A 25,802-nucleotide genomic window follows, 5' to 3' on the forward strand; every position below is an offset into this window, starting at 1 on the left:
TACTGAAGCTTGCTGAAACGCTCCCCCAAAGGCCAGATGTGAGCAAATCTCTGGTTTTCCACCAGCCAGCTGCAAAACCTCCACAAAACGTATTTCCGCAACCGGTTGGGTCAACTACACGGCAATCAAAAGATTTCTTGTGTGTTACGCCACCCTCACCCGACTTCTCATTCAGAGTCTTTGCAGTCATAATGGTATGAAATGCTGGTATATCCCATGTTTCTCCAGTGTCAGCCCTGAAAGTTCATGAAAATTCCATTTTCTTAAGCTTAGCAAGTACATCAAATATAGTCGTACAACGTCAATTGTATGAATGCCCCTTACTATGTAGTCAATTTGGCATATACAGATGCTTGTGCTATGGACTGGAAAGAAATTGAATATTTGCTCAGTTGGAGCACTATTAGGGCACACCCTTTTAGGGCTTTTGAACCCTTGACACTTTTTCTATCTTACAAGAATTGCACCATGCAAGCACAAAAAAATTTATCGACAAATTTTATCTACTCTTCTGTATTTTACATTTCTTTGTCCCAATGTATCATAACTATACTGCAACGCGTAGTATTTGTATATGGGGCAAGTATGGTTTGAAGTAGGTAAAATATAGATGATGAAGTATTCAAACAGATTTATGGAATCCCATGTTTCTCCACTAATGACCCAAAGGTTGTTGAGAATCTATCATAAGCATGCCAATTATAGATAATGCAGTTTTCAAACAGACTTGTGGAATCCCATGTTTCTCTGTTAACTATTAATGACCCTGAAGGCTGTTGAGAATCTGTTGGAAGTACTGTGTTTCTCCATGAATAACCTTTAACTGGTACCATCTGAAAGCAAAGGCTATGGGAAAACAGAAGGGAGGGAGCAGTCAATGAAGAGAATGATAGAGAAGATACAGCTAACATCACCAAGAGCTCTACCGAAGGAAACCATTAGAGAACCAACAGCGCACTGCAAGGACTAAGGGTGGTGCAAGAGAGCACGTGTGGGCTATAGATGGACACATAACACAACATGTGGGAAGCACTCAGATGTAGGTGGGGCGGCTTGCCATCGCACGGCTGCGTTTGTAGATAGCTACATCCAGAGACAAGGCAGGGAGCAGACATGGCAGCATGGTAAGGGAACACCAAGCAGGTTCGAGCAGCATGGATAGGTAGTGGTGAAGAAGGAAGCAGATGAGGTAGGTAAGCAAACTGCCCCCAGCACTGTGCAGGCAAAATGCAAGGAGAGGATGGCTTGGGTGGTTTCTATATCACCACTTGAAACTGAGAAAACCCTTGAGACATAACTAGACAGCATCAATAAGTAGTTGCACTTATAAATTCTTCTCCCAAAGTTTTCCTTGTAAGTGAACACGAAACATTACTATTTCCTGTGGTTTTTACAGAACCACGTTTACTCCTTTTGACCACCTCCAAGAAAAGGCGCGCACACACACACACACTGGACCCCAAAAGCTAAGGAACAGTAGTTAAGAATGTTAACCTTGCCTGTGGACAATGCATCCAAGGGATCCTCGTCTCAAAGACACGACCTGCAACACCATCACTCACACTTTTATTGTGTAACCACGATACAAACATATCAGCAAAATTCTATATCTAACAAAAGAGGACAAACTTCAGAACCACAGTTACAACTATACACCAGCATATACACTGGTATTGCAAAAAGTTTACCATAGCACCAAGCTCCACAAGCCTCTTAATGACCTCCATAGGAGTCCCAGGACCGACAAGTGACATTGCCTCTTTGTCATTTGGCGAGAAAATATGGGCTGATGTAATAAGTGCCCTGGTATTGAGATGCATGAGAATTATCACAAGGAAAATTAAGCAGATAATGCTGCACAGATAGCACCCACCTTAATTCTGAAAGTGTCAAAATAATCTCTGAATGTGTGTATGTTTCAATGCTCACAACTTCTGCTCCAGTTGCTCTCAAAGAAAGGATAAAAGGAACATCTCGTGCACTTGGGTGGACTCCTACATGGTACACCTTGGCTCTCCTACATTGACAAAAGGCTGACTCTCTCTCTCTCTCTCTCTCTCTCTCTCTCAAAGAAAGAGGCTAATTTCTATAGAAGCCCTCAGAACATCCAAATGGTGCCGATTCTGAGGGCAAGTACATCACTGATTACATGCAGGCCTGAAGACGACAAATTAACTGTAACTATAGATACAACTAGCCACATCGCAAACTGTAAGCCAGGGTAAAAAACCTCTCCTAAAGAGAGTAGAAAATTCCCTGGCAAGCTAACTGGAGAGAGGATAACAGCATACTCTAGAAGATAATACACTTCCACTAAAAGCATACTCAGCAACTGCATATCAAAAACCTGAATCACCAAAAGCCACCAGCAATAAAAAGGACAAGGGACATCTGCAATGGCAAGAGCTCGAACGTTAGGCATTGCCCAACAATTGGTATGATCTGATAGCAAGAGGCAATGGATAAACATAAGGAAGATGATGAAGATGGGGGAGAAAAGGCAGCTGACATCATGAAGAAACTGGGTGCCAAAAGGTGGGCAACAAAGTACTGCACTGGAGCTAACAAGGAGCTATCGGCCAGGATAGAAACCAATCCACTTGTTGAAGGTTGCTCCGGAGGACTAGAGTTAGGGCGGGAACTCCAAGAAGACAATGAAGGAGTCTCTGATGATAACCACCTTTGAAAACTTAATGTAGAAACCTGGTAGAGCGAGCAGAGAGCAGAGCAAAAAGCCAACAACAAAAAAACCCAAACAACCCAATGCGGTGAACACGAGAAAGGGAGGAACAAGGAGTGTTAGGGAATAAAGGCCTAAGTGCCTTGTACTTATAACTTATAAGTTAAAAAGACTTATAAGTGAGGGGGCCCAAGTGTGAATGGCCCCCTAGTCACTTACTCATATACTCAAAGGTGAAGCCCAAATGAAATAGCGTGGCTTTTTCCCAGAAATTCAACGAGCTCTCTCTCTCTCTCTCTCACGTTTTCTCTGCGTGAGCTTCTTCAACGCCTCTCTTCTCTTCTCCTTCACTCTCATTGCATAGGACAGCAAGTGGGCTCTCTCTCCTGCTCCCCCACACATGGTATCAGAGCTTTAGGGTTTCCAAGAGAGCCATCTTCGCAACACAGATCAGAATTCTGTTTTTTGCTCGCTGCGGGAAGGATATTCAACCGTTTTCGATCAACTCTGTCGCGAAGGGATCCTCTCACCGTGTAGAATCGACCTCCGGTGACAGTTTCCCCAAAATTAGGGTTTCAAAAATTGGCGAACAGTAGCCTATTTCTGCTGAAATTGACCAATTTCGGGGTCAATTTGATGCAATTTCATTAGGGCAAGGCTCACATGTCAATCTTACAGGTGTTTCCACCAACGAGGTTCTGAAAATTCAGCAAAACAGGTGTTTACAGGTCTGATTTTTGCCCTAAAACAGGGAATTTCAGCAAGCAAATGATGTATACACCTTGTGGAAACCTTTGGTAAGGGCTTGGCAATGAATGTACGCCGTTTTGGGGTGATTTCGCGTGAAATTTGCTCGCTGTTTTTCTGTAACAGCAAGCTGTTTTTTGTCCGATTACGCACATTTGGGCGTGTTTAGGTCGGCAAAACAGGGTTTCAGTGTTTGCAATCACTCAGAATGGCTTCTAGCAGTGAAAGTGGCAATTTGTTGCACATTCGCAAGCTTGAAGGTGCCCATAACTTTGCTATATGGAAGAAGCAATGTTATAATGTGATGTTGCAGAAGAAACAGGCGAAACCTATTAAGTTACAGGGTGTGAAACCGGTTGATATGGAGGTTGAAGAATGGGAAGAAGTGGACGAGTTGGCTCGTTCCACGATCATGCTTTCGGTGTCTGACAATTTACTCTTCAATGTAGAGAATGAGCAGACAGCATGGGGCATGTGGAAGCGTTTAGACGAATTGTATGCACAGCAGAGTGCTGCCAGTAAAGTGTATTGGCTTAAGAAGCTTATGGATCTCCGCATGAAGGAGGGCACGCACATGTCAGTGCACCTCAATGAATTCAATTCTATTTTCAGCCAACTGACAGAGCTGAAATTCACGATTGATGAGGAGTTCAAAGCTACTTTTCTGCTATGCACATTGCCCGAGAGTTGGGATGTATTCCGGACAGCTCTTAGTAACTCAAGTGCGTCACTTAAGTATGCAGATGTAGAGAGTTCTCTCTTGATGGAAGAGATGAACAGGAAGAACACCACAGGTGGGTCTTCTAATGCATTGCACTTGAGAGGCAGGTCTCAACAGAGAGAGAAATCTGACAGTAAGGACAGGGCACGTAGCAAATCTCGTAGGAAAGATGTTGTGTGTCATCATTGTGGAAAGAAAGGGCATTATAAACGGGAATGCTATGAGTGGAAGAAAGAGAAGAACAAGGGTGCTGAAACTGATGCAAAGGACAAGGGAAATGCCAAGAAGAGCACTGTGTTGATTGAGGAAATCAATGTTGCTAGTAGTTGTGACAGTGACAGCAGCACTGATGTACTCAATGCCTCTTCTGTGGATGCACATACCCTTGCTATGGGTTCTGATGTGGACATGCATACTTGGATTCTTGATTCAGGAGCCTCCTTTCATGTAACACCTCATAGGGATTGGTTTACACAGTACTCAGGTGAGGTGCAGGGCACTGTTTATTTGGGAGACAACTATGCATGTGACATTGCAGGTATTGGCAGTGTCCAGTTTTCTTTTGCTGATGGTATGACTTTTGTTTTGCACAAAGTACGTCATGTGCCACAACTCAAGAAGAGTTTGATTAGTACAGGGCAGCTAGATGATGCAGGCTATCACACCACTTTTGGTGATAGCAAGTGGAAAATTTGTAAAGGGGCCCGGATTGTAGCCAAGGGTTGTAAATCGGACACTTTGTATCCTTTGCATGTATCTAGTGTGCGTGACCATGTTGTCGCCGTAACCGAGCAACCAAGTGTTTCTTTGTGGCATGGCCGGTTGGAACACATGAGTAAAAGAGGAATGGAAACTCTGTCTCGTTGTGGTTATTTGCCGTGTTTGAGGTATGCTGATTTTTCTCATTGTGAGCACTGTATTTATGGTAAGCACAGTCAAACACCGCACAAAAGGTCTCTTTCTTTGAAGTATGACAGGTTAGACTTAGTGCATTCCGATGTATGTGAAATGCCACAGTTGTCCTTAGGGGGAAAGAAATATTTTGTCTCGTTTATCGATGATGCTACACGTAAGGTGTGGGTGTATCCAATACGTGCTAAAAGCGATGTTTTGGATACTTTCAAGAAGTTTCTTGCGTTTGTTGAGAATCAAACTGACAAGAAGCTTAGGTCTTTGCGCTCAGACAATGGGGGGGAGTATGTATCAAAAGCATTTATAGACTTTTGTGCTACTAAAGGTATTAAAAGAGAGCTCACGGCTCCTTTTAATCCCTCTCAGAATGGAGTTGCAGAGAGGTTGAACCGGACTATCCAAGAGAAAGTTCGGAGTATGCTGTCACATGCTGCATTACCTCATGGTTTTTGGGCAGAAGCTGTGCAAACAGCTATTCACTTGATTAATCGCTCACCTAGCAAGGCTTTGGGTGGAAAGGTGCCTGAGGAGGTGTGGTCTGGCAAACCACCCTCATATGCACATTTAAGAGTGTTTGGTTGTGAGGCCTATGTTCACATCCGGAGTGAACTGCGCACCAAACTAGAACCAAAGTCTCATAAATGCATTTTCCTAAGATATGGTGAGGATGGTGAAATGGAGTATAGATTATGGGATCCCGCATTACGGAAAATCATACGCAGCAATGATGTCATCTTCAATGAGAATTGCATGCACAAACAGCCCACAAAGGTCGAGGAAGTGCGCCGGGTTGTTTTTCGTGAAGATGTTACATATGGACAGCCAAGAAGGCCCAATGTTCAGCAGCCTTTACATGCTGAAAATGGTGCTGAAAATCAGCCATTAGCTGCTGAAAATCAGCCCCAACAAGTTGCCATTGATGCACCACAGGTAGGGGAACAGGTTGATGCTCCTAGACCGCCCGTTGTTGCGATGCAACCGGCTGAACAGCCTGCTGTTTTTGATGGTTTACAGGCTGAAAATCCACCTGTTATGGATCATTGGGTGCGTAGGTCTACTCGGGTGACAAGGCCCCCCGATAGATATGAACCGTTTTTGGACTATGTCATGCTTACTGATTGTGGTGAGCCGTCTTGCTATAAAGAGGCTATGCAACGGGAAGACAGTAAGAAATGGTTCAAAGCAATGGTTTCGGAACTGCAGTCTTTGGAGAAAAACCATACATGGGACTTGGTTGATTTGCCTAAAGGGCATAAGGCTCTGCCATGTAAATGGGTTTACAAGACCAAGGTCACATCTGATGCTTCTTCTAAGTACAAGGCACGTTTGGTTGCTAAAGGGTACAAGCAAAAGCATGGTGTGGATTTTGATGAAATTTTTTCTCCTGTTGTAAAGCTTGCCACATTACGTCTTGTTTTAGGCCTGGTTGCTTCTGAAGGTATGGAGTTAAAGCAAATGGATGTCAAAACAACGTTTTTGCATGGCGATTTGCTTGAGATAATCTATATGATGCAGCCAGAAGGTTTTGTGTCAAAGGGGCAAGAGAAGAAAGTATGTAGACTCTTGAAGAGCTTGTATGGTTTGAAACAGTCTCCCCGTGCATGGTATCACAAGTTTGATACATTCATGAGGTCTCAAGGATACAAAAGAAGTAATTCTGATCATTGTTTGTATATAAAAACGGCAAGTGATGGATCTCTTCTATTGCTGATTTTGTATGTTGATGGCATGCTTATTGCGGGTAACAATGTCACGGAGTTGGATGCATTACAACAAAGCTTAAAGAATCGCTTTGATATGAAGGATCTTGGTGATGCTAATCATATTTTGGGCATGCGTATCTCTCGAGATAGACCTAACAGGCGTCTGTATCTATCTCAACGAGATTATGTTAATAAGGTGCTACATCGTTTTCATATGGATGGGGGAAAGGCACTTGGTACTCCGCTGCCTCCATATGTAAAACTGACTGCACATGACTGCCCAAACACAGATGATATGCGGGCTGAAATGGCCAAGATTCCTTATGCATCAGCCGTTGGCAGTTTGATGTATGCTATGGTTGCTACACGTCCGGACATTGCATTTGCGGTGGGAGTAGTAAGCAGGTACATGAGCAATCCTGGCAAAAAGCATTGGGAAGCAGTGAAGTGTATCTTGAGATACTTGAAAGGCACTAAAGACTTGTGCATTTGTTTTGGGAAGAGTGAGACATCTGTGCATGGCTTTACAGATGCAGATTTTGCTGGACATCCAGATTGCAGGAAGTCTACCTCTGGATATGTGTTTACATTCACAGGAGGTGCAGTTTCTTGGATTTCTAGACTGCAAAAATGTGTTGCTTTGTCTACCACTGAGGCTGAGTATGTGGCTGCCACTGAGGCATGCAAAGAAGCTTTGTGGCTCATGCGTTTGGTAGAAGAGCTTGGCATTAAGTCACCGGTTCCTGTGCTACACTGTGATAGTCAGAGTGCTATTATGCTTGCAAGGAATCCTGTTTTTCATGCCAAGACAAAGCACATAGAGGTGAAGTATCATTTTATCAAGAGTGTGCTTGATGACAAGAGCATTACACTTGTCAAGGTGCACACAGATGACAACCCTGCAGATCTTTTGACCAAGAGTCTTCCAGCAGAGCGGTTTGCATATTGCCGTCAGATGATGGGTGTTGGATGAGTAAGTGCATGATCAGCTGTTGTATCATAGTTAGCTGATTCTTTGATCTCCCAAGGTACATTGCCTTTAGGTGGGAGGTTGTTAGGGAATAAAGGCCTAAGTGCCTTGTACTTATAACTTATAAGTTAAAAAGACTTATAAGTGAGGGGGCCCAAGTGTGAATGGCCCCCTAGTCACTTACTCATATACTCAAAGGTGAAGCCCAAATGAAATAACGTGGCTTTTTCCCAGAAATTCAACGAGCTCTCTCTCTCTCTCTCACGTTTTCTCTGCGTGAGCTTCTTCAGCGCCTCTCTTCTCTTCTCCTTCACTCTCATTGCATAGGACAGCAAGTGGGCTCTCTCTCCTGCTCCCCCACAAGGAGCACAAGGAAAGAAACAACAACAATGCAATCAAACGAAAAACGTGCTCTAAATGTAGACTTCACTTACACCCACACACCCCACCCCCCCCCCCCCCCCCCCCCCCCCCACACACACGTCACTTTCATCTGGCTTACAGTTTTGAGAATGGATATTTACTGATATTTAACACTACATCGATGGTAGGTATAAGTTTTAAAGGTTTTAAGTAGGACATGATTAACAAATGATAGGTTTGTTGACACTTGTAACACATATTCAAGGCTAACGTATCTGTTGTTTTGTTTATACGGATGCAGGTGAGGACTCTATTTTTACTTAAGATCCTTTTGGCTAAGCTGTTGTCCATCACTGTCGAACCCAGCCTCTTTCACTTCAAAATAAGTTGTTCTTGACTATCTTATGTACAAAACACTACAATGATACACTATGATGTACAAAAACGAATCAAAGACTGAGTGGGAAATCTGTTTTGATTAATTTACAAGTGGAAAACCTCAAAATGAGGAAAACCCACCAAAAAGATCAGATACAAAGGGAGGAACACGGAAGTGTTTCGTCATATGAAAGCTCTAAAAGCAAACATAGAAAACACACACCACACACACACACGCGCGCGCGCGCGCACGCACGCACTCACACACATATTTTTTTTTTTTATAGTAATGTCGGATTGAATTACCAATGGGAAACCTCAAAACGAGAAAAACCCATAGAAAATATTACAAACACTAAATCAAAAACAAGGGGAAGCTCGTCCAAGTCATAGGCAACTCGAAGAGACTCTCGAAGAGATATCTTGAAGAAGAAAACATACTCCACTTGAATCTGCTGAAACATGAGGGAATTCTGTGCACTCCACACTGTCCATAGCACCCAGAATCTAACTCAACCGAAAAAGTATGCATGCGGCTGAAGTAATGGCAGAAGCACTCCAAAGATCTAGAAAAATCTAACAAAATGTATGCCAAAGAAACGCGTGTGAAGAGCTGTAGAAATGCAATCCACAAACTGTTGCATACGAGAACAAGACCACAATAAGTGTCGAATATTCTCAATGCCCGTACCACAACGAACACATCGCGAAGAGGCCGATCTTCTGGAGTGCAGTGCCAGTCGGGAGAACCCCAATGATGCATCTCCACATAAATAATCGCTCCTTCAAAGGTAGCTTAGCATGCCACACTTTCATAACTTTACTTCACCACCAAGTAACACTCTTATTCATATTCCATATCTTATAACAGTGTTCAGGGATCCAAGAAGATGACTACAAATGACAGTACACTTTCTTTGCAGATATCGAACTGATCGAAGAACCAACGTAGAGTCAATCACAAATTCGATTCTCCGCAAGCAGCAGCGGAATAGGAGATATCGAGTCAATCAGATCCTTAATGGTGTCTTACGTGCGCCTGTAGTGCATCCAAAGCCCAAAGGTAAGAGCAGCCTATCTAAACGAGAGCTCCCGTCCATCAGTGTATTATCACATCTGTTATCCGTCAAACCTTTTTGGGAGAGAAAGTAAGCCCGTCTAGGAGAGCGCTGAACAAGAGTTTGATAAAAAAACTAGACTTTAATGCAGACTCTCCAATCGAAGTGAATTTCCACAAGCCTCATCTCTACCATGCCACAACAATTCCCGCGTACCAATTTCCAATCTGCTACAAGACTGGAAGCAACGGGGCATCCAGATATTGTAGTTTCAAACTTAACCAAAAACCACATCTCAATACGACGGCTGCCAATGGCGAAAGCTGGCGTGGAAACCGCATGAGAGCACAGAAACGCAAACATCTACGTCCAGGGCTGTGTTTGCTCAACTAGCACCAATAACAGTGTAGCCTTCCTTGCTGTAACATGAGAACACAACCAGATCACCACAACGCTTTGGAGTACACAACTTATGCATCGCAAGCAATTATAGGTACTTTTTCTGGGAAGGAGTAAACTAGAAGTGCTCTGGAATCCGAGACATGAAGGCCCGAAGACGACGGGGTGGCCAATGCAACAATGGTAGGAAAAATTGGATGCACGCCACCAAGATGGACTGCACTATTTTGAGTCTTACATGCAGCGGCCAGGTGGACAATTTCCAATAGTGCAATTTAGACCTCAATTTATTCTCAACCCAATCTAATAATTTTGCATTGTTAACTGACCAAGCCAACGGATAACCAAGATGCCTCACAATCTGATCAGGCTTCACTATCTCACCTGGCCATAATATAGAGTGCCAATCCATTTGACACAACGGCAATAATTTAGACTTACGAAAATTCACTTGCAGACCTACAGCCAACCCATAAACATGTAGTGCTTCCATGATGCATCGAACATCCTCATATTGATTTCTACGCCAAAACATGGAGTCATCCGCATACACTTGCGCCACAAAATGATCACGAGATGGCAGTTCCAATCCATGTAACTGGCCAGATGCCGTTAAGGAGTTCAGATACAACGACAGAGGATGTGTAGCAATAGCATACAACATAGCACTCAAAGGACATCCTTGTCTGACCGATCAACCAAGATCCCATAACCGAGTTAGCTCACCATCAAGAATTCCAACAGATTGACTATGCTCATAGAGAAAATAGACCACCCAACACATTCTGGACCCAAAGCCCAAAGCCCAAAGCCATCATGATCTGAGCAATGAAGCCCAATGAACCGTGTCAAATGCTTTCTCTATATCAACCTCCATAATAAGTACATCTTGTCTAGTATATTTTGCAGACCATTTTTCAAGTTTCCTCTTGTTGTTATGCATCAAAGAGGCTTTAGCTGCACATAATTGCTCTTGTTCCAAATCAGTAAGCTGTCTAGTATCTACAAGACTTTCTAAAGCTTGACAAGTTGCCTTATCTTCCTGCACTTTATCTCTTAGTTGGTACATGTACCACAAACCATAATCCTTTATGGCTGCCTGGATCCGCATGACAAAACGATACCAAGCCACATCCACATCAATAAACATATGAGAGGCAAGTGGAGGAATCACCTCTTCAATCAAGGTTTGGAATGCCTTGTGTGAAAGATATGCATTATTAGTATGCAACAACCGCTTACGGGGAAGCGGAGAATCTGCATCTAATGCCTCAAAATAGACCAAGAGCCAAAGAGGAAAATGATCAGATAGAGTAAAGGAACGATCAATCCTCATATCACATGCAAACATATCATATTGCGGAGTGCCGAGTACATATCAACGATCCAATCGTGCTCTATATCCAGAGTGAGCATCATGAGTAAAATATAACCCCGCTTTGAAGGGTGAGTACCGGTCCACAGATCCAAAGCACCTGTATTACTGACCAAAGCATCCCAAGAAGAACGTTCAGAGCTGAATATATGGGAATGGCCAGTTGTATTGTCCGTGTTTGCAAGTGCATAATTAAAGTCCCCGCACCAAAAAGCCTTTGAATGCCAGGGGTATTTGACCAAATCTCGCCAAAGATGACTTCTTTTTTTTTCCATAAAGGGCGAGAGCAGATTTATATTAGAAGAGCGACCAAATTACATTGCGCTGGGACTAAGTCCGACCAGGATACTAATAACATGCCCCACAGGCTACACAAAAGAGGCAAGACCATACACTGTGATTTAAGCCCCAGGCTTTCACAATTCTCCATCCAAAGTGCTGTTGGCAAGCAGGGCGATGATTTCCCTTTGCAGAAGATGACTTCTTTGTGCCGAGGCAATATAAGAATAAATACCAGCAAATTCCAGAATATTCCCTTGCACGAGACATTGAACGAGCATCCAACGCCTCGCCGAGTCATTATGGGCCAAAACTGGCTGCAATTCATGTCGCACGGAACCAATACTAGCATAAGCAATCCAGAATCCTGCATAATACGAAGATTGACCAACGAAGCCATGCTAATTATGCTCCTGTAACACCACTATATCTGCTTTATTTGTATGTACATAATGCCAGATTAGCTTCCGCTTGTCGTGGTTGCACAATCCGCGCACATTATATGTAAAACATCTAAGAGGAAAATGCATCTGTGCAGTATTTACAAGAGAAGCACGAGGCACAATCATCAGGTAGAATTGCCCATAGGCACATCCGCTTCCACACTAACAGTCAATAAAGCGGACTCCATATGCGTTCCTTGAGGGGGATTTTGATGCATCGGCAACGACATAGATGTCAACCCAAGTAGTGCATCTTTATATGAGTGAACCACTCTATCCCACGCTTCAACTAGCGACTTATGATCATGAGATGCAGATGCAGAAGTTCCACCACTTCTCCCATCCAAAGCAGGCACATAATTTCTCGAGATAGGCGAAACACGAGGCTTTGCAATATTCTTTGGAGTTTGCCAACCGTCAGTGGAATCTCCCATTTTGGCTTTACCTTTGGTGATGCCTTTGCAGTAGGATGCACATTAGCCAAACTCTTATTTTGGTCTATACTCTATTTGACCTGCATGCTTCCATTGGAATCCCCATCTTTGGTCTCACAGATGAAGAGGAGGGAGAGGCGCCATGAGTTCCAGATGTAGGAACAGCAGAGGGTGGCAATTTCAACAAAGACTCTTGGCATTCAAACTGCATATGGCCAAATTTTCCACAGCTAAAACATGCACTTGCAAACTTCCCCCATTTGAGTTTAAATGGCTTTTTGCCTACTATCGGATCACCAGAGTCAACCGTGATTCCTGACGGCGTCGGTTTATTCGTATCCCACAACACACAAAATCTTTTGGAATTAGTATCCAAGTTTGGAAGACATATCTGCCCAACTGAGCAACCAAAAGAGGCAAGAAATGCTTCCAAGTCCATGGAAATCTGACTATTTCCACCCAAACTGAACACCTATGTCGAATCAGACTTTGATAGTCTTTAGTAAGCGCCCATGGCAACACATATGTCATTTGCAAGTTGAAAAACAAAGGCGACATTTCCAACAATTGCGAACGAGCGTCCATATCTGCCAGTAACACTTCATAAAAACCACGGGCATCAAAATATACCCTCAGACTGCTTGTCTTTTCAATAGAAAATTACCCACTGACCTACATCTAGTGCCGAGGGCATCTTGCCAGGGAAAAACAGGATAACAGCATTCAATGCATATTGTGCAACCGGATCCATAAGCTGTTGAACTGGAGTAACCACTTCAGTAGCGGGTTGCTGCCCTTCCCAGGCGTTCCGAGCATCCGCACGATTGATGAAAGTACAAAACTTTGCCGAGCTTGGGGCAAAGTGAAAGATTACGAAGCCCTCATTTTCTTTGATGGAGGAGTCAAGGCAAACTTCGTTTCACCTGAATTGGCGGCGCGGCTCGAGATTACACCCGATCGGATGGGACCACAAGCAGAGGCAGTTCTAGCGGCACCCGGACGGGACGTGGCCATTACACCTGTCATTTGCAAACTTCGGTTGCATTGTCAGGGGTGTTTGGTGCTCAAGGACTTCTACATAATGCCCTTGGAAGGTTGTGATGTACTCCTTGGAGTCCCTTGGTACCATAAGAACAACGCCGTGGTCGATTATCGGGCAAAGAAAGCGACATTGACAAATGAAAAAGGGCCGAAAAATTGTACTTGATGTGAAATTGAAGGGTGAGTCTGTCCATATTGTATCGGCTTGTTTCGAAATTAATGAAATCCAGTCTGTTTGTTTACTCGATCTTTTTGAAAGAGTTGAATGATGAACATAGGACAAATATGTTTTAACTTGATAAAGAACGCCAAGATTTTTCTCCACACTCATGCCGATTGCTTTGCAAAGGGCATGTCAGGCGAGTCGCCACCAGCTCGTCCTGAGGATCATACTATTGATCTGATACTTGGGAGCACACCACCGAACCGGCCACCTTATCGTGTGGGCTGAGCCCAAAATGAAGAAATTATGAACCGAGTGAAAGACCTCTTGGAAAAGGGTCTTATCCAGTCGAGTACTTCACCTTATTGCTCTCCGGTGTTGTTGGTTTTAAAGAAAGACGGATCTTGGAGAATGTCCATTGATTAGAGAGCTCTCAATAAAATCACCATCAAGAACAGATTTCCGATTCCAAAGATCGATGATATTCTTGATAGACTACACGGATCCTCTTATTTCAGTAGGATCGATCTAAAAAGCGAATATCATCAGATCCGAATCGCGCCAGGAGATGTCTAAAAGACAGCTTTTCAAACGAGCTTCGGTTTAAATGAATTTTTGGTAATGCCTTTTGGCCTTACCAATGCTCCAACGACTTTTAACCGAATGATGGACAGGATTTTCAGAGAGTACAAATCTTTTGTTGGCACATTCTTTGATGACATTATAGTCTTCTCCAAGGATGAGGCAGAACACAGACGACATCTGCTACAGGTCTTTCAGGCATTACGAGATCACAAGTTGGTGATCAATGCCAAGAAGAGTGAATTTTTCTTACCAGAGATACACTTTTTGGGACACATCGTCTCAGCAGGAGTACAGATGGACCCGGCCAAGATTGAGACTATACGTGATTGGCCCGATTTGAAGAATGTCCATGAAGTTGAAAGCTTCTTGGGCTTATGTTCTTACTACCGGCGGTTCATTACAAAGTTTGCAGAGGTTGCTTCCCCTTTGCATATCTTGACATAGAAAGGAGTCCCTTTCTCGTGGGGACCCACAAAGGTGACCGTCTTTCAGACTTTGAAAGAGAAATTGACTACGGGACGAGTTTTGACTTTGCCGGATTTGCAAAATTCATTTGAAGTATATTGTGATGCTTGTGGTCGTAGTCTGGGTGTGGTCTTAATGCAAGAAGGCCATGTCATTGCCTATGAGAGCCGATTGTTTTCAGGGTCGGAATTGACAGCACAGATTTATGAGAAAGAGCTTTTGGCGGTTATCCATGCTCTTACTCAGTGGCGACATTACCTGCTCGGAGCCGGTTTTACGGTCTTCACTGATCATCAAAGTTTACGCTACTTCTTCTAACAGAAGCAGCTATCGGAAAAGCAAATGTGGTGGGCTAACATCTTGTCACAGTTTCACTTCCAGATTGTCCATGTGCAGGGACAGAAGCACTTGGTGGCATATGCTTTGTCCCGTAAGCCGTTAGTCTTGGCTATTTCCGCGATTCATCATAGAAGCTTCGAGGACATAGTCGATCAGTACGCCACAGATCCAGATTTTTCAGATGTATTCCGTACAGAATGGGGAGGTAGTAGCGGGATATTCCATTCGGGATGGCTACTTGATGAAGAAAACGTGTGCGTTACACAGCCATTGAGGGAAAAGGTTCTAACTGAATGCCACTGTCCACCATTTACGGGTCACCGTGGCATTGATACCACCTTGAAGGTGTGGAGCAATACTTCTTTTGGTCGAGACTCAAGAAGGACGTGGACGATTTTGTACGCAGTTGCTTGGTATGCTAGAAGGTCAAGTTTAACAGGCATAAAGCACAGAGATTGTTACAGCCTTTACCCATTCCCACCCGCCCCTAGGAAAGTATTGCTATGGTTCTCATTTTTGATCTCCCGAAGACACTGAGTGGGCACGATGGTTTCTGGACTGTTATTGACAGATTTAGCAAGCAAGCTCATTTCATCCAAAGAAGAAAATAGTCAAGCCGGATCATTTAGCGAGATTGTTCATTGCTCAGCTATTCAGATTACATGGCATGCCTGAGACAATAGTCTCTGACAGAGATCCCCGATTCACGAGTTTGTTTTGGAAGGCTATTTGGGAGAACATCGGCACACGGTTGCAGCTCTCGTCATCTTTCCACCCGCAAACAGAAGGGCAATTTGAGATTGCAAATTCAGTCATACTGGATTTATTGAAGTCTTACATTTCGGATCAGAAGACTCAATGGGAAAAGTTTTTGCCTTTGGTGGAATTTGCCTACAATAACACGATCCACTCTTCGACGGGGAAGGCGCCATTTGAGATTATTGAATGTGCTACGAAGGTTCCACCCTTTCTAGGCACGAAAGATAAGATTTTTGAAGCCGACTAGTACATAAGGGACTTGGACACTGCTTTTGCCAAGGTCCAAGAGGCTTTAGAGAAATCTCAGGAAAGACACAAGAAGGCAGCAAATCGACACCGTCGCAATTTGAAATTAAATGAAGATGATTGGATGCTCTTACATTTTGAGAAGGCACGCCAGAGAAAGAAAAAGGGAAAGGAGAGGCTTTTTCCAAAGCTTAGCATGAGATATTATGGACCTTTCCAGATAAAATAAAAGATAAATGATGTCTCCTTTAGACTGAAGCTGCCCGATACTTAGAGAATTCACAATGCTTTTCATGTGAGTCTCTTGAAGCCTTTTAAAGACGATGTGCCCGATGATGGGGAGCCAGATGAGCAACCCGAAGTGGAGGAAAGTGAGGAGATACTCGTTTCAAAACAGATATTGGCACATAAAGATAGAAAGATTAAAGGTAAAGTGATTAGGCGGTTCTTGGTTAAATTCAAGAACTATCCTGCATTGGATGCGAAGTGGATGGAGGAGGACCTAGCAGATACTCCTCAGATTGTGAACCTTTACCTTGAAGCATTCGGTTTCGCATAGTCTACTCCGATAGAACCCTGATTTCAGCATGGGCGAATCTAGTGCAGCGGGTTTGCACAAGAGGGGAGTCACTCCGCTCCTTTGTCAACAGATTGCCCCGATTTTTTATATAGAGTCACTAATGTCCCTTTGGGTTTCAGGGATACTGCTGAGCTGACAGTGTTCTGTTGTATGACTTTATGAAATGGAATTCCCGATAATGAATATGATACTGATTGATTTGTATTTGACTTGTTTGAGTGCAGGAACTCATAGACAAAATGACTGCAGCATTTCGGTCTCATAAATCTCTATAGACATGATTGTAATATGGATTAGTTAATCGAGCATCTGTGAGGTCCCAACTGGATCTAGATGCGATTGCTAAATACGTTACCGATTAATCATGGTCTGAGATTTGGAATGAATTTAAATGTGATTTGTCATGTGATGTCTTGTGATGTCCAGTGATGTGATTGTCGATTGGTACATGTGCTAGATGTGTTGTTCCTAGTGTGTCGGTACTAACAGTCAGTGTCTGCTAAGACAGTTTATGTCCTTTGTTTGTTTTGCAGGCATAATCGAGGGCGATTACAATGCTTTCAAGAGGAGAGTATGTCACAAATGGGTAACGTGGCAGCAATACGGACCCCCACACAATGCACTGGCAAGCTGACGTGGCCACTGAACGGATCTTCAGGAAAAAGCGGCGGAATTTACGGAGGTGCTGACGTGGCATAGCGTACGGATCCCCTGAAATTACACTGGCTGTTTTTACGGCAGCTTTTGGGCCAGTTGCTTTTAAATTGAAAGCTTTTCAAGTTAATGCTTCTGGGGCTCTGCTTTTGGGCATCCCTCGTATCAATAAATAAGTGGGCAGGGCCTCACTTCTCAGAGCATTTGGACGTAGAGTCTGAGAGTGAGTACCTAGCCACTCTCTTGTACTTTGAGCACATATTAATACAAAAAGAAATACCGAAAGGGACGCCAGTCTCTGGGGCCAATATCTCTAGGCACGGAACTCCGTCGGGGGGCTGTGTCGACTTAATTGTGAGGTGTGAACTATTTTGAAGTGAATCTCTGTTGTGTTGTAGTAGAATCTTGACTTGGAGTGTCCAAGTTTGTTACACTTCGAATGACTTTGGCAAATCCGGCAAAGTCAATACTGGTAGTCAGTTTTCTTTTAAGTGTCCGAAAGACAGTCACTCTGTCGTCGGTCCCCACGAGAAAGGGACTCCTTTCTGAATCAAAATGTGCAAAGGGAAAGCTACCTCTGCAAACTTTCAAATGAACCGCCGGTAGTAAGAACACAAGCCCAAGAAGCTTTCAACTTCATGAACATTCTTCAAATCTGGCCAGTCACGTACAGTCTCAATCTTGGCCGGGTCAATATGTACTCCTGCTGTTGAGACGATATGTCCCAAAAAGTGTATTTCCGGTAAGAAAAAATTCACTCTTTTTGGCATTAATAACTAATTTGTGATCATGCAATGCCTGAAAGACCTGGAGCAGATGGTGTCGATGTTTTGCTTCATCCTTGGAGAAGACTATAATGTCATCAAAGAAAGTGCCGACAAAAGATCGATACTCTCGGAAAATCCTATCCATCATTCGGTTGAAAGTCGCTGGAGCATTGGTAAGGCCAAAAGGCATCACAAAAAATTCATATAAACCGAAACTTGTCCGAAAGGCTGTCTTGTAGACATCTCAAGGAATGGTTCTAATTTGATGATATCCGCTTTTCAAATCAATCCTGCTGAAACAAGAGGATCCCTAAAGTCGGTCAAGAATATCATCGATCCTTGGAATCGAAAATCGGTTTTTAATAGTGATTTAATTGAGAGCTTTCTAATCAATGCACATTCTCCAAGATCCGTCTTTCTTGAATACCAACAACACCGGAGAGCAGTAGGGTGAAATACTCGACTGGATAAGACCCTTTTCAAGGTTTTTCACTTGGTTCATGATGTCACCAGGAGGTGCATTTTTCCTGTTGCCTTTCGTAAATAAGTATTAGATATTTTTTATTTATTTTATTTTTACTTGTTTTCCCCGGAACCCTTGAAAAGGTGCAAGTGGACATTGCATGGCCAGTGTGAAACGGCTGCGGCCGAATAGGTTTCTCATAGCGGGAGTTTGGGTCGGTCAGTCTGGGACTGGTCGGGCCAGTTAGCACTGAATTCTGATGAGTATGGAAGCCTGTGTGCGCCAAATGAAGTCTGGGCCACTCGGAAAGTCACTTATAACTTTATAAGTCAGTGGGAACTAGAGAATTAACTCAAAAGGGGCAAACTGGACACATGGCGGCTCCAGGCAGTTTTGCCACTTCCAGCATGAAGAGGGGGCGCCCAATTTGAGAGAGGAGGCTGATTTGACTCATAAGTGAGCTACAATGTGTGTGTGAGTAGTGGGTGTAGGTCTACAGCTTTAATGGAAAGCTTGCCTTCTCCTCTGTCTCATGTAGCGCGATGACTTGCTCTCGTGCATCTCTCTCTTCCCTTTGGCACATATGGTAATGCCCCACTAGTTGGGCTACTCAGTTAAACATGTACAGTTCTGGGGGTTTATGCGCGTTTGCCAAGGCAAGAGCCTTCTGAACAGGAACCGAATTAGCTAATTGCTAATCCCCCACAGGTATGCACAGTTCCATCGCGAAAGATTGCGAGTTTGGAGAGTTTTCTCGCGTGAAAACTCGTCCAATTCACAGGGGAACTGTCCCATTGCGTGCACGAGCCCTTGGGACACACGTAGGCGTGTTCGCTCCGTTAAAAACGATCCGAAACAGCAAATTACAGCCTGCTGTGTTTTTCTGCAGGTTTAGGGTTTCGCACCTAAACTGCAAGGGAACCCCGGGGGAGCCTCGTGAGAGCCTTGGGATGCGTGTACAGGCTTTTGGGCACCCGGCAGTGAAAAACAGGAAATTACAGCCCGCTGAAATTCTGTGGCAGCTCACCAGAAAGCTTCCAGATAGCGAGGGAATCCGTCCTAGACATGTGCTTTTGACCTACGGGGGTTTTTGCGCCGTTATGCTGCCAAAATCAGGTCGAAAACCTGCGTTTTCAGCCCTCGCCAGGTTTGGACAGCTTTGTGAAAGCTTGTGAGAAGTGGTCGGATCGTCTACCTTAATTTGAATAAAGAAATACCGAAAGGGGCGCCAGTCTTTGGGGCCTACAGGGTGTCGGTCTCGTGTGCGCAGTGACATTCTAGTCGCTAGACGCAACTGTGTTCTCTTCCCTTCTCAGTGCTCTGTGTAAAGTTAACAGGTAATTGAAATAGTACCGCCCTCTACGTTGTACAGGCCGGTTATATGGTTCCATCGACGGGATAGTCACTTTTTCTTCAAAAAGTGCAACGTGGATTGTTGTGGGTGAAAGCAACACAGAGCTTGTCGATATGGCAGAGAAGAGAGACCAAGTACCTGAAGAGGGATCTTCCTCACATGGCACGGAGAAAGTTCCTTCAATTCTTCAAGAAGAGGACAGGTTGTTTAGAACTCAACTGCGTTGCTGCATGGACATGTTTCAGCAGTTGGCTAACAACTCAAGGATGCAGGAGTTCTGACAGGCTCCGACACACGGTTTTCAGCCTCCTACACAGGGCATGACTGAGCCGTTGCAGGAAAAGGAGATTTCCAATGCGCAGAGGACTCATGATGCTCGAGGGAAAGCCCATGTGGTTGAGCAACTAGCGGTGTCCAATGATCCAAAGCAACTTGCTTTAGCTGGACAAGAACCGTTTGTGAATGGTCAAGGGAGTAATGAGCACGCTATGCGTCAGACCCTTCCATTACCTAATACTTATCCTGGTTATTTTGGAGGTGGTTTCAAGCTATGGCTGGACCTTCCACAAGTTATATGCCAGGGAATGTGTTTGGGACAATGCAAACAGGCATGGGTAACCCTATGTACGCGAACATGGATGTCCAACCAGATTTTCAGGGTGCCTATGGCCAGTTTCGAGTGCCTGGAACACAATTTGGTATGGCTGGTTTTTCGCAGCCATACGTACCAAATGCAGATATGACAGGGAAAACAGTTGATGCGAGTGCTGGAATGAACACTCATGGAGCACCACTGTTACAGGCACCTGTTTATGATAATGTGGCTCCTTTGAGCCAGCTTAAGGATTACAAGGAAGGTGGGCAGGGAGTGAAGTTTGAAACTTTCAGAGGAACCGAGGATCAATTGAAGGCTTTGACCTTCATACAATAGTTCGATGCAGCTTATGCTGGAGGAAACTTCACGGAATCTTCAAAGATACGCAAGGCAGCCACTTTCTTGAAAGGGAATGCGCTTCAATGGTGGACCGCATTGTTGAACCAGGGTCAAGCCCCAACAATGTGGGTCCAATTCAAACAGCTTTTTGCGCCTGCATGGTTGACAAACACTTTCGAAGTGGATGTGATGACAGAATGGCACGAGTTGAATGCTAAACAGTGTGCGAATCAGGAAGAGTACAATAAACAATTTTGGGCCGCACTGTTGCCAGTCACCTCTTACAGGTTTGTGCCATTGTCAGAACAGATTGAGAAGTACTGTTGCGGATTGCCCAAGAAAATTAGGGACTATTGCACAAAGACTACTGTCATGAATATGTTTCAGCTGATAGAGAATGCAAGAGTGGCCAGCAATCTGTCGAAGGGAGATTCCGATGGATTTAATAGCCACAAGAAAGGGTCCCAGGGGAAACAGTTTTCAGCCAAGGGCAATGTTGCAACAAAGCCTTCTGAGCCTCCCACAAAGAAGCCCTCCACTGAAGAAGGTGATACGTCCAAGAAGCAGTCTAAGTCTTCTTTGGGACGAGGACGAGGACAAAAGAGACATTTTTCTGGCAAAACTTTTGAAGAACGGAAAGCTCTTAGGGAGGCAAAGAAATGCTACATTTGTGAACAGGAAGGACATTTTGCAAATGAATGCCCACAGAAGAAGTCACAGGATAAGGATGACAAGTCAGACCGTAAAGGGAAAAAGCCAAAGCCAAGTGCAGGACTTGTTCCAGATTTGGTTGGAGACCAGCCAAACACAGATGCCACGGAGCTGTGCAGAGCTTGGGGCAAAGTTAGAGACCAGGCAGTGCTGGTTTTCTTTGATTCAGGAGCCCGTGCAAATTTCATATCACCAGAATTGGCATCAAAGTTGGGCATTCGTGCAGAGGAGATGGGTATGACAGGGGAAGCAGGTTTGGCATGCTCAGGTCATTCAGAGCCCGTTACTCCCATTTTGGGGAAGCTTCGTTTGCACATTCAGAGCTATGTGGATGCGGAAGAATTTCATATTATGCCACTTGAGGGCTGTGATGTGTTACTGGGTATCCCATGGTGTTACAGGTTGCATGCTATGGTGGATACTTACAACAAAAAGATTACCCTTGTACATAGAGGAAAGACTCATGTCCTTGATGTAAAGCTTAAAGGCGAGTCTGTTCCAGTTGTTTCTGCTTCTGCTATTTCATCTGTAATAAAGAATCATCTTTCTGCGTACTTGATCTTTGCAAAAGAAGTACCTCAAGATGTATCTAATTTGTCTACCTTAGATAAAGACAGGTCAACTTTTTTGAGTGGTTTCAGTGATTGTTTTTCGGACTCTTTGCCAGGGGAGTTACCTCCTGAGAGACCTGAGGATCATACCATAGATCTTGTGCCAGGTTCTAGTCCACCGAATAGACCACCATACAGGGTTAGTGCAGCCCAGCAGAAAGAGATTATGAGTCAGGTCAACGAGCTAGAGAAGGGGCTGATTCAGCCCAGTTCATCCCCTTTTTGTTCGCCTGTACTCTTAGTGCAGAAGAAGGATGGTTGATGGCGCATGTGCATTGACTATCACGCCTTGAATAAGAATACCATAAAGAACAGGTTCCCCATACCGAGGATAGATGAAATTCTTGATCGGCTTGAGGGGGCGTCATTGTTTACAAGAATAGACCTAAAGAGTGGGTACCATCAGATACGCATTAGGCCAGAAGATGTCCATAAGACTGCGTTCAGGACAACATTTGGTCTCTATGAGTTTCTTGTTATGTCATTTGGTCTCACAAATGCTCCGGCCACGTTTAATAGAATGATGGACAGAAATTTTAGACCACATAGAAACTTCGTGGGTACCTTCTTTGATGACATGATTGTCTATTCGAAGTCCGAAGAGGAGCATAGGGATCACTTGACTGTAGTTTTCAATGAGTTACGTAAGAACAGGCTACTCATTAATGCAAAGAAGAGTGAATTCTTTTTGCAAGAGATTCACTTCCTTGGGCACATTGTTTCAAAGGATGGGGTACGCATGGATCCCGCTAAAGTGGAAGCAATTAGGTCATGGCCAGACTTGAAGTCTGTACATGATATTCGAAGCTTTCTAGGCTTATGTTCCTACTACAGGAGGTTCATCCGAAATTTTGCTGAGATTGCTTCTCCACTCCATGCACTACAAGGAAAAGGAGTTACTTTCAAGTGGGCAGCCAAGGAAATTTTAGCGTTTAAACACTTGAAAGAGAAGTTGACTTCAGATCCGGTAATCATTTTGCCAGATCTTTCAAAACCTTTTGTGGTTCAGTGTGATGCGTGTGGCCATAGTCTTGGTGCAGTTCTAATGCAGAATGGCCGAGTAGTCACATATGAGAGCAGAATTCTTTTGAAGATTGAAAGGAACTTGCAAGTCTATGAGAAAGAATTGCTGGCAGTAATTCATGCTCTCACTAGTTGGAAACACTATCTGCTAGGGGCTGATTTTGTTGTCCAAACGGATCATCAAACCTTGCGATATTTTCTCACACAGACAAAGTTGTCTGAGAAGCACATCCAATGGGCAAACATCTTGTCAATGTTCCATTTTCAGATTGTGCATGTGCCAGGGCAAAAGAACGTGGTGGCTAATGCGTTGTCACGAAAGCCCCAAATTTCAGCAGTGTCAATTCCGTACCATTGTGAACTAGACGAAACGAAGACACAATATGTTGAAGATTCAGATTTTGCAAGGATCTATGACCAGCTTGTTGATGGGCAACATCATGAGCACTATATGCTTAAGAATGACTTTCTCATGATGCATGGAAAGTTATGTGTTACTAAACAGTTACAACCAAAGATTTTGATGGAAAGTCATGCTTCACCTTATGCTGGGCATAGTGGAATTGATGCGACAGTGAAAGGGGTTGAGGCATTCTTCTATTGGCCAACTTTACGTCAAGATGTTGACACATTTGTAAGATCATGCTTCGTATGCCAAAAAGTCAAATTTGACAAACAAAAGCAACCGGGATTGTTGCAGCCATTGCCGATCCCTAATAGGCCATGGGAAAGCATAGCAATGGACTTTATCTTTGATCTTCCAAGGACGCAAACAGGCAATGATGGGATTTGGACTATCATTTGTAGGTTCAGTAAGCAGGCCCATTTCATTCCTGTGAGGAAGAAGATAAAGCCAGAACACATGGTCAAGATATTCATGAGCAATATCTTTAAATATCACGGGATGCCTCAGTTAGTTGTCAGTGACAGGGATCCACGTATGACAAGTCTTTTCTGGAAGGCATTGTTTGAGAACATGGGCACTACGCTAAAGTTCTCTTCTTCGTTTCATCCGCAAACTGATGGACAGTCAGAAGAGGCAAATTCTACTGTTTTGGACCTGCTCAAATGTTATGTGTCAGAGCACAAGGCAACTTGGGAACACCACCTTCCATTGGTTGAATATGCTTACAATAACACTGTGCATACGTCAACAGGTAAGGCACCATTTGAGATAGTGGAAGGAGGAAAGAAGGTCCTACCCATTTTGCAGACTAAGGACAAGATTTTTGAGGCAGACAAGTATGTGCAAGATATGGATGAAACATACAGGAAGATAAAGATTGCTCTTGAGAAGACTCAAGCTAAGCAAAAGAAAGCCACTGATCGTCACCGTCGTGAACTTGTATTTTCACTTGGTGATTGGGTGCTTTTGCGCTTTGAAAAGGCCAGCTTAAGGAAAAGGAAAGGCAAGGAACGCTTGTTTCCTAAGCTCAGTATGCGATATTATGGACCTTTTCAGATTTCAGAAAAGATCAGCGATGTAGCTTACAGGTTGAAGCTACCAGAAGGCTGGAAAATACATAATGCTTTTCATGTCAGCCTTCTAAGACTCTTTGTTGGTAATGTGCCAGAGAATATGCTCGATGAGGAACAACCCGAAGTGGAAGAATTGGATGAAATCCTTGTTCCTGAACAGATATTGGCACATAAAGAAAGAAAGGTTAGAGGAAAGGTTGCAAGACGCTATTTGGTGAAGTTCAAGAACTATCCATCGTTGGATGCCAAATGGATAGAAGAGTCTGAATTGGTTGATTCACCTCAGCTATTGCAATTGTATCTTGAAGCCTTTCAGATGGAACCCACAGTATATCTTGGATTCTCATCATAGAATATATGTGATATCAGGAGATACTGCATGTATTATTGGCATGCAAGCGAGGTCGCTTGCAGTATTTCAAGGGTGGGGTGTGTCACCATGAGGTGTATTTTTTCTGTTGCCTTTCGTAAATAAGTACTAGATATTTTTTATTTATTTTATTTTTACTTGTTTTCCCCGGAACCCTTGAAAAGGTGCAAGTGGACATTGCATGGCCAGTGTGAAACGGCTGCGGCCGAATAGGTTTCTCACAGCGGGAGTTTGGGTCGGTCAGTCTGGGACTGGTCGGGCCAGTTAGCACTGAATTCTGATGAGTATGGAAGCCTGTGTGCGCCAAATGAAGTCTGGGCCACTCGGAAAGTCACTTATAACTTTATAAGTCAGTGGGAACTAGAGAATTAACTCAAAAGGGGCAAACTGGACACATGGCGGCTCCAGGCAGTTTTGCCACTTCCAGCATGAAGAGGGGGCGCCCAATTTGAGAGAGGAGGCTGATTTGACTCATAAGTGAGCTACAGTGTGTGTGAGTAGTGGGTGAAGGTCTACAGCTTTAATGGAAAGCTTGCCTTCTCCTCTGTCTCATGTAGCGCGATGACTTGCTCTCGTGCATCTCTCTCTCCCCTTTGGCACATATGGTAATGCCCCACTAGTTGGGATACTCAGTTGAACATGTGCAGTTCTGGGGGTTTATGCGCGTTTGCCAAGGCAAGAGCCTTCTGAACAGGAACCGGATTAGCTAATTGCTAATCCCCCACAGGTACGCACAGTTCCATCGCGAAAGATTGCGAGTTTGGAGAGTTTTCTCGCGTGAAAACTCGTCCAATTC

At 43.9% G+C, this 25,802-nt stretch overlaps 1 protein-coding gene across 3 annotated transcripts in view; it reads right to left on the bottom strand.

Annotated features, from left to right (window-relative positions):
- LOC147463833 (uncharacterized protein C16C9.01c-like) overlaps positions 1-25,802 on the bottom strand; it is an 88,830-nt gene that overhangs the window by 581 nt on the left and 62,447 nt on the right. For 2 of the 3 annotated variants that reach the window (XM_086529618.1, XM_086529626.1), the window contains exons 6-9: positions 1,874-2,017; positions 1,689-1,803; positions 1,500-1,543; positions 4-236 (exon numbers count right to left, since the gene is read on the bottom strand). In XM_086529618.1, the coding sequence (XP_086385744.1) occupies positions 4-236; positions 1,500-1,543; positions 1,689-1,803; positions 1,874-2,017 (536 nt within the window). The remainder of the gene's footprint in view (positions 1-3; positions 237-1,499; positions 1,544-1,688; positions 1,804-1,873; positions 2,018-25,802) is intronic. The other variant, XM_086529622.1, reaches the window with a different exon arrangement.

The sequence above is a fragment of the Adiantum capillus-veneris genome, chromosome 2 (assembly GCF_014529385.1).
Source record: "Adiantum capillus-veneris isolate H3 chromosome 2, ASM1452938v2, whole genome shotgun sequence".
Classification (NCBI taxonomy): domain Eukaryota; kingdom Viridiplantae; phylum Streptophyta; class Polypodiopsida; order Polypodiales; family Pteridaceae; genus Adiantum; species Adiantum capillus-veneris.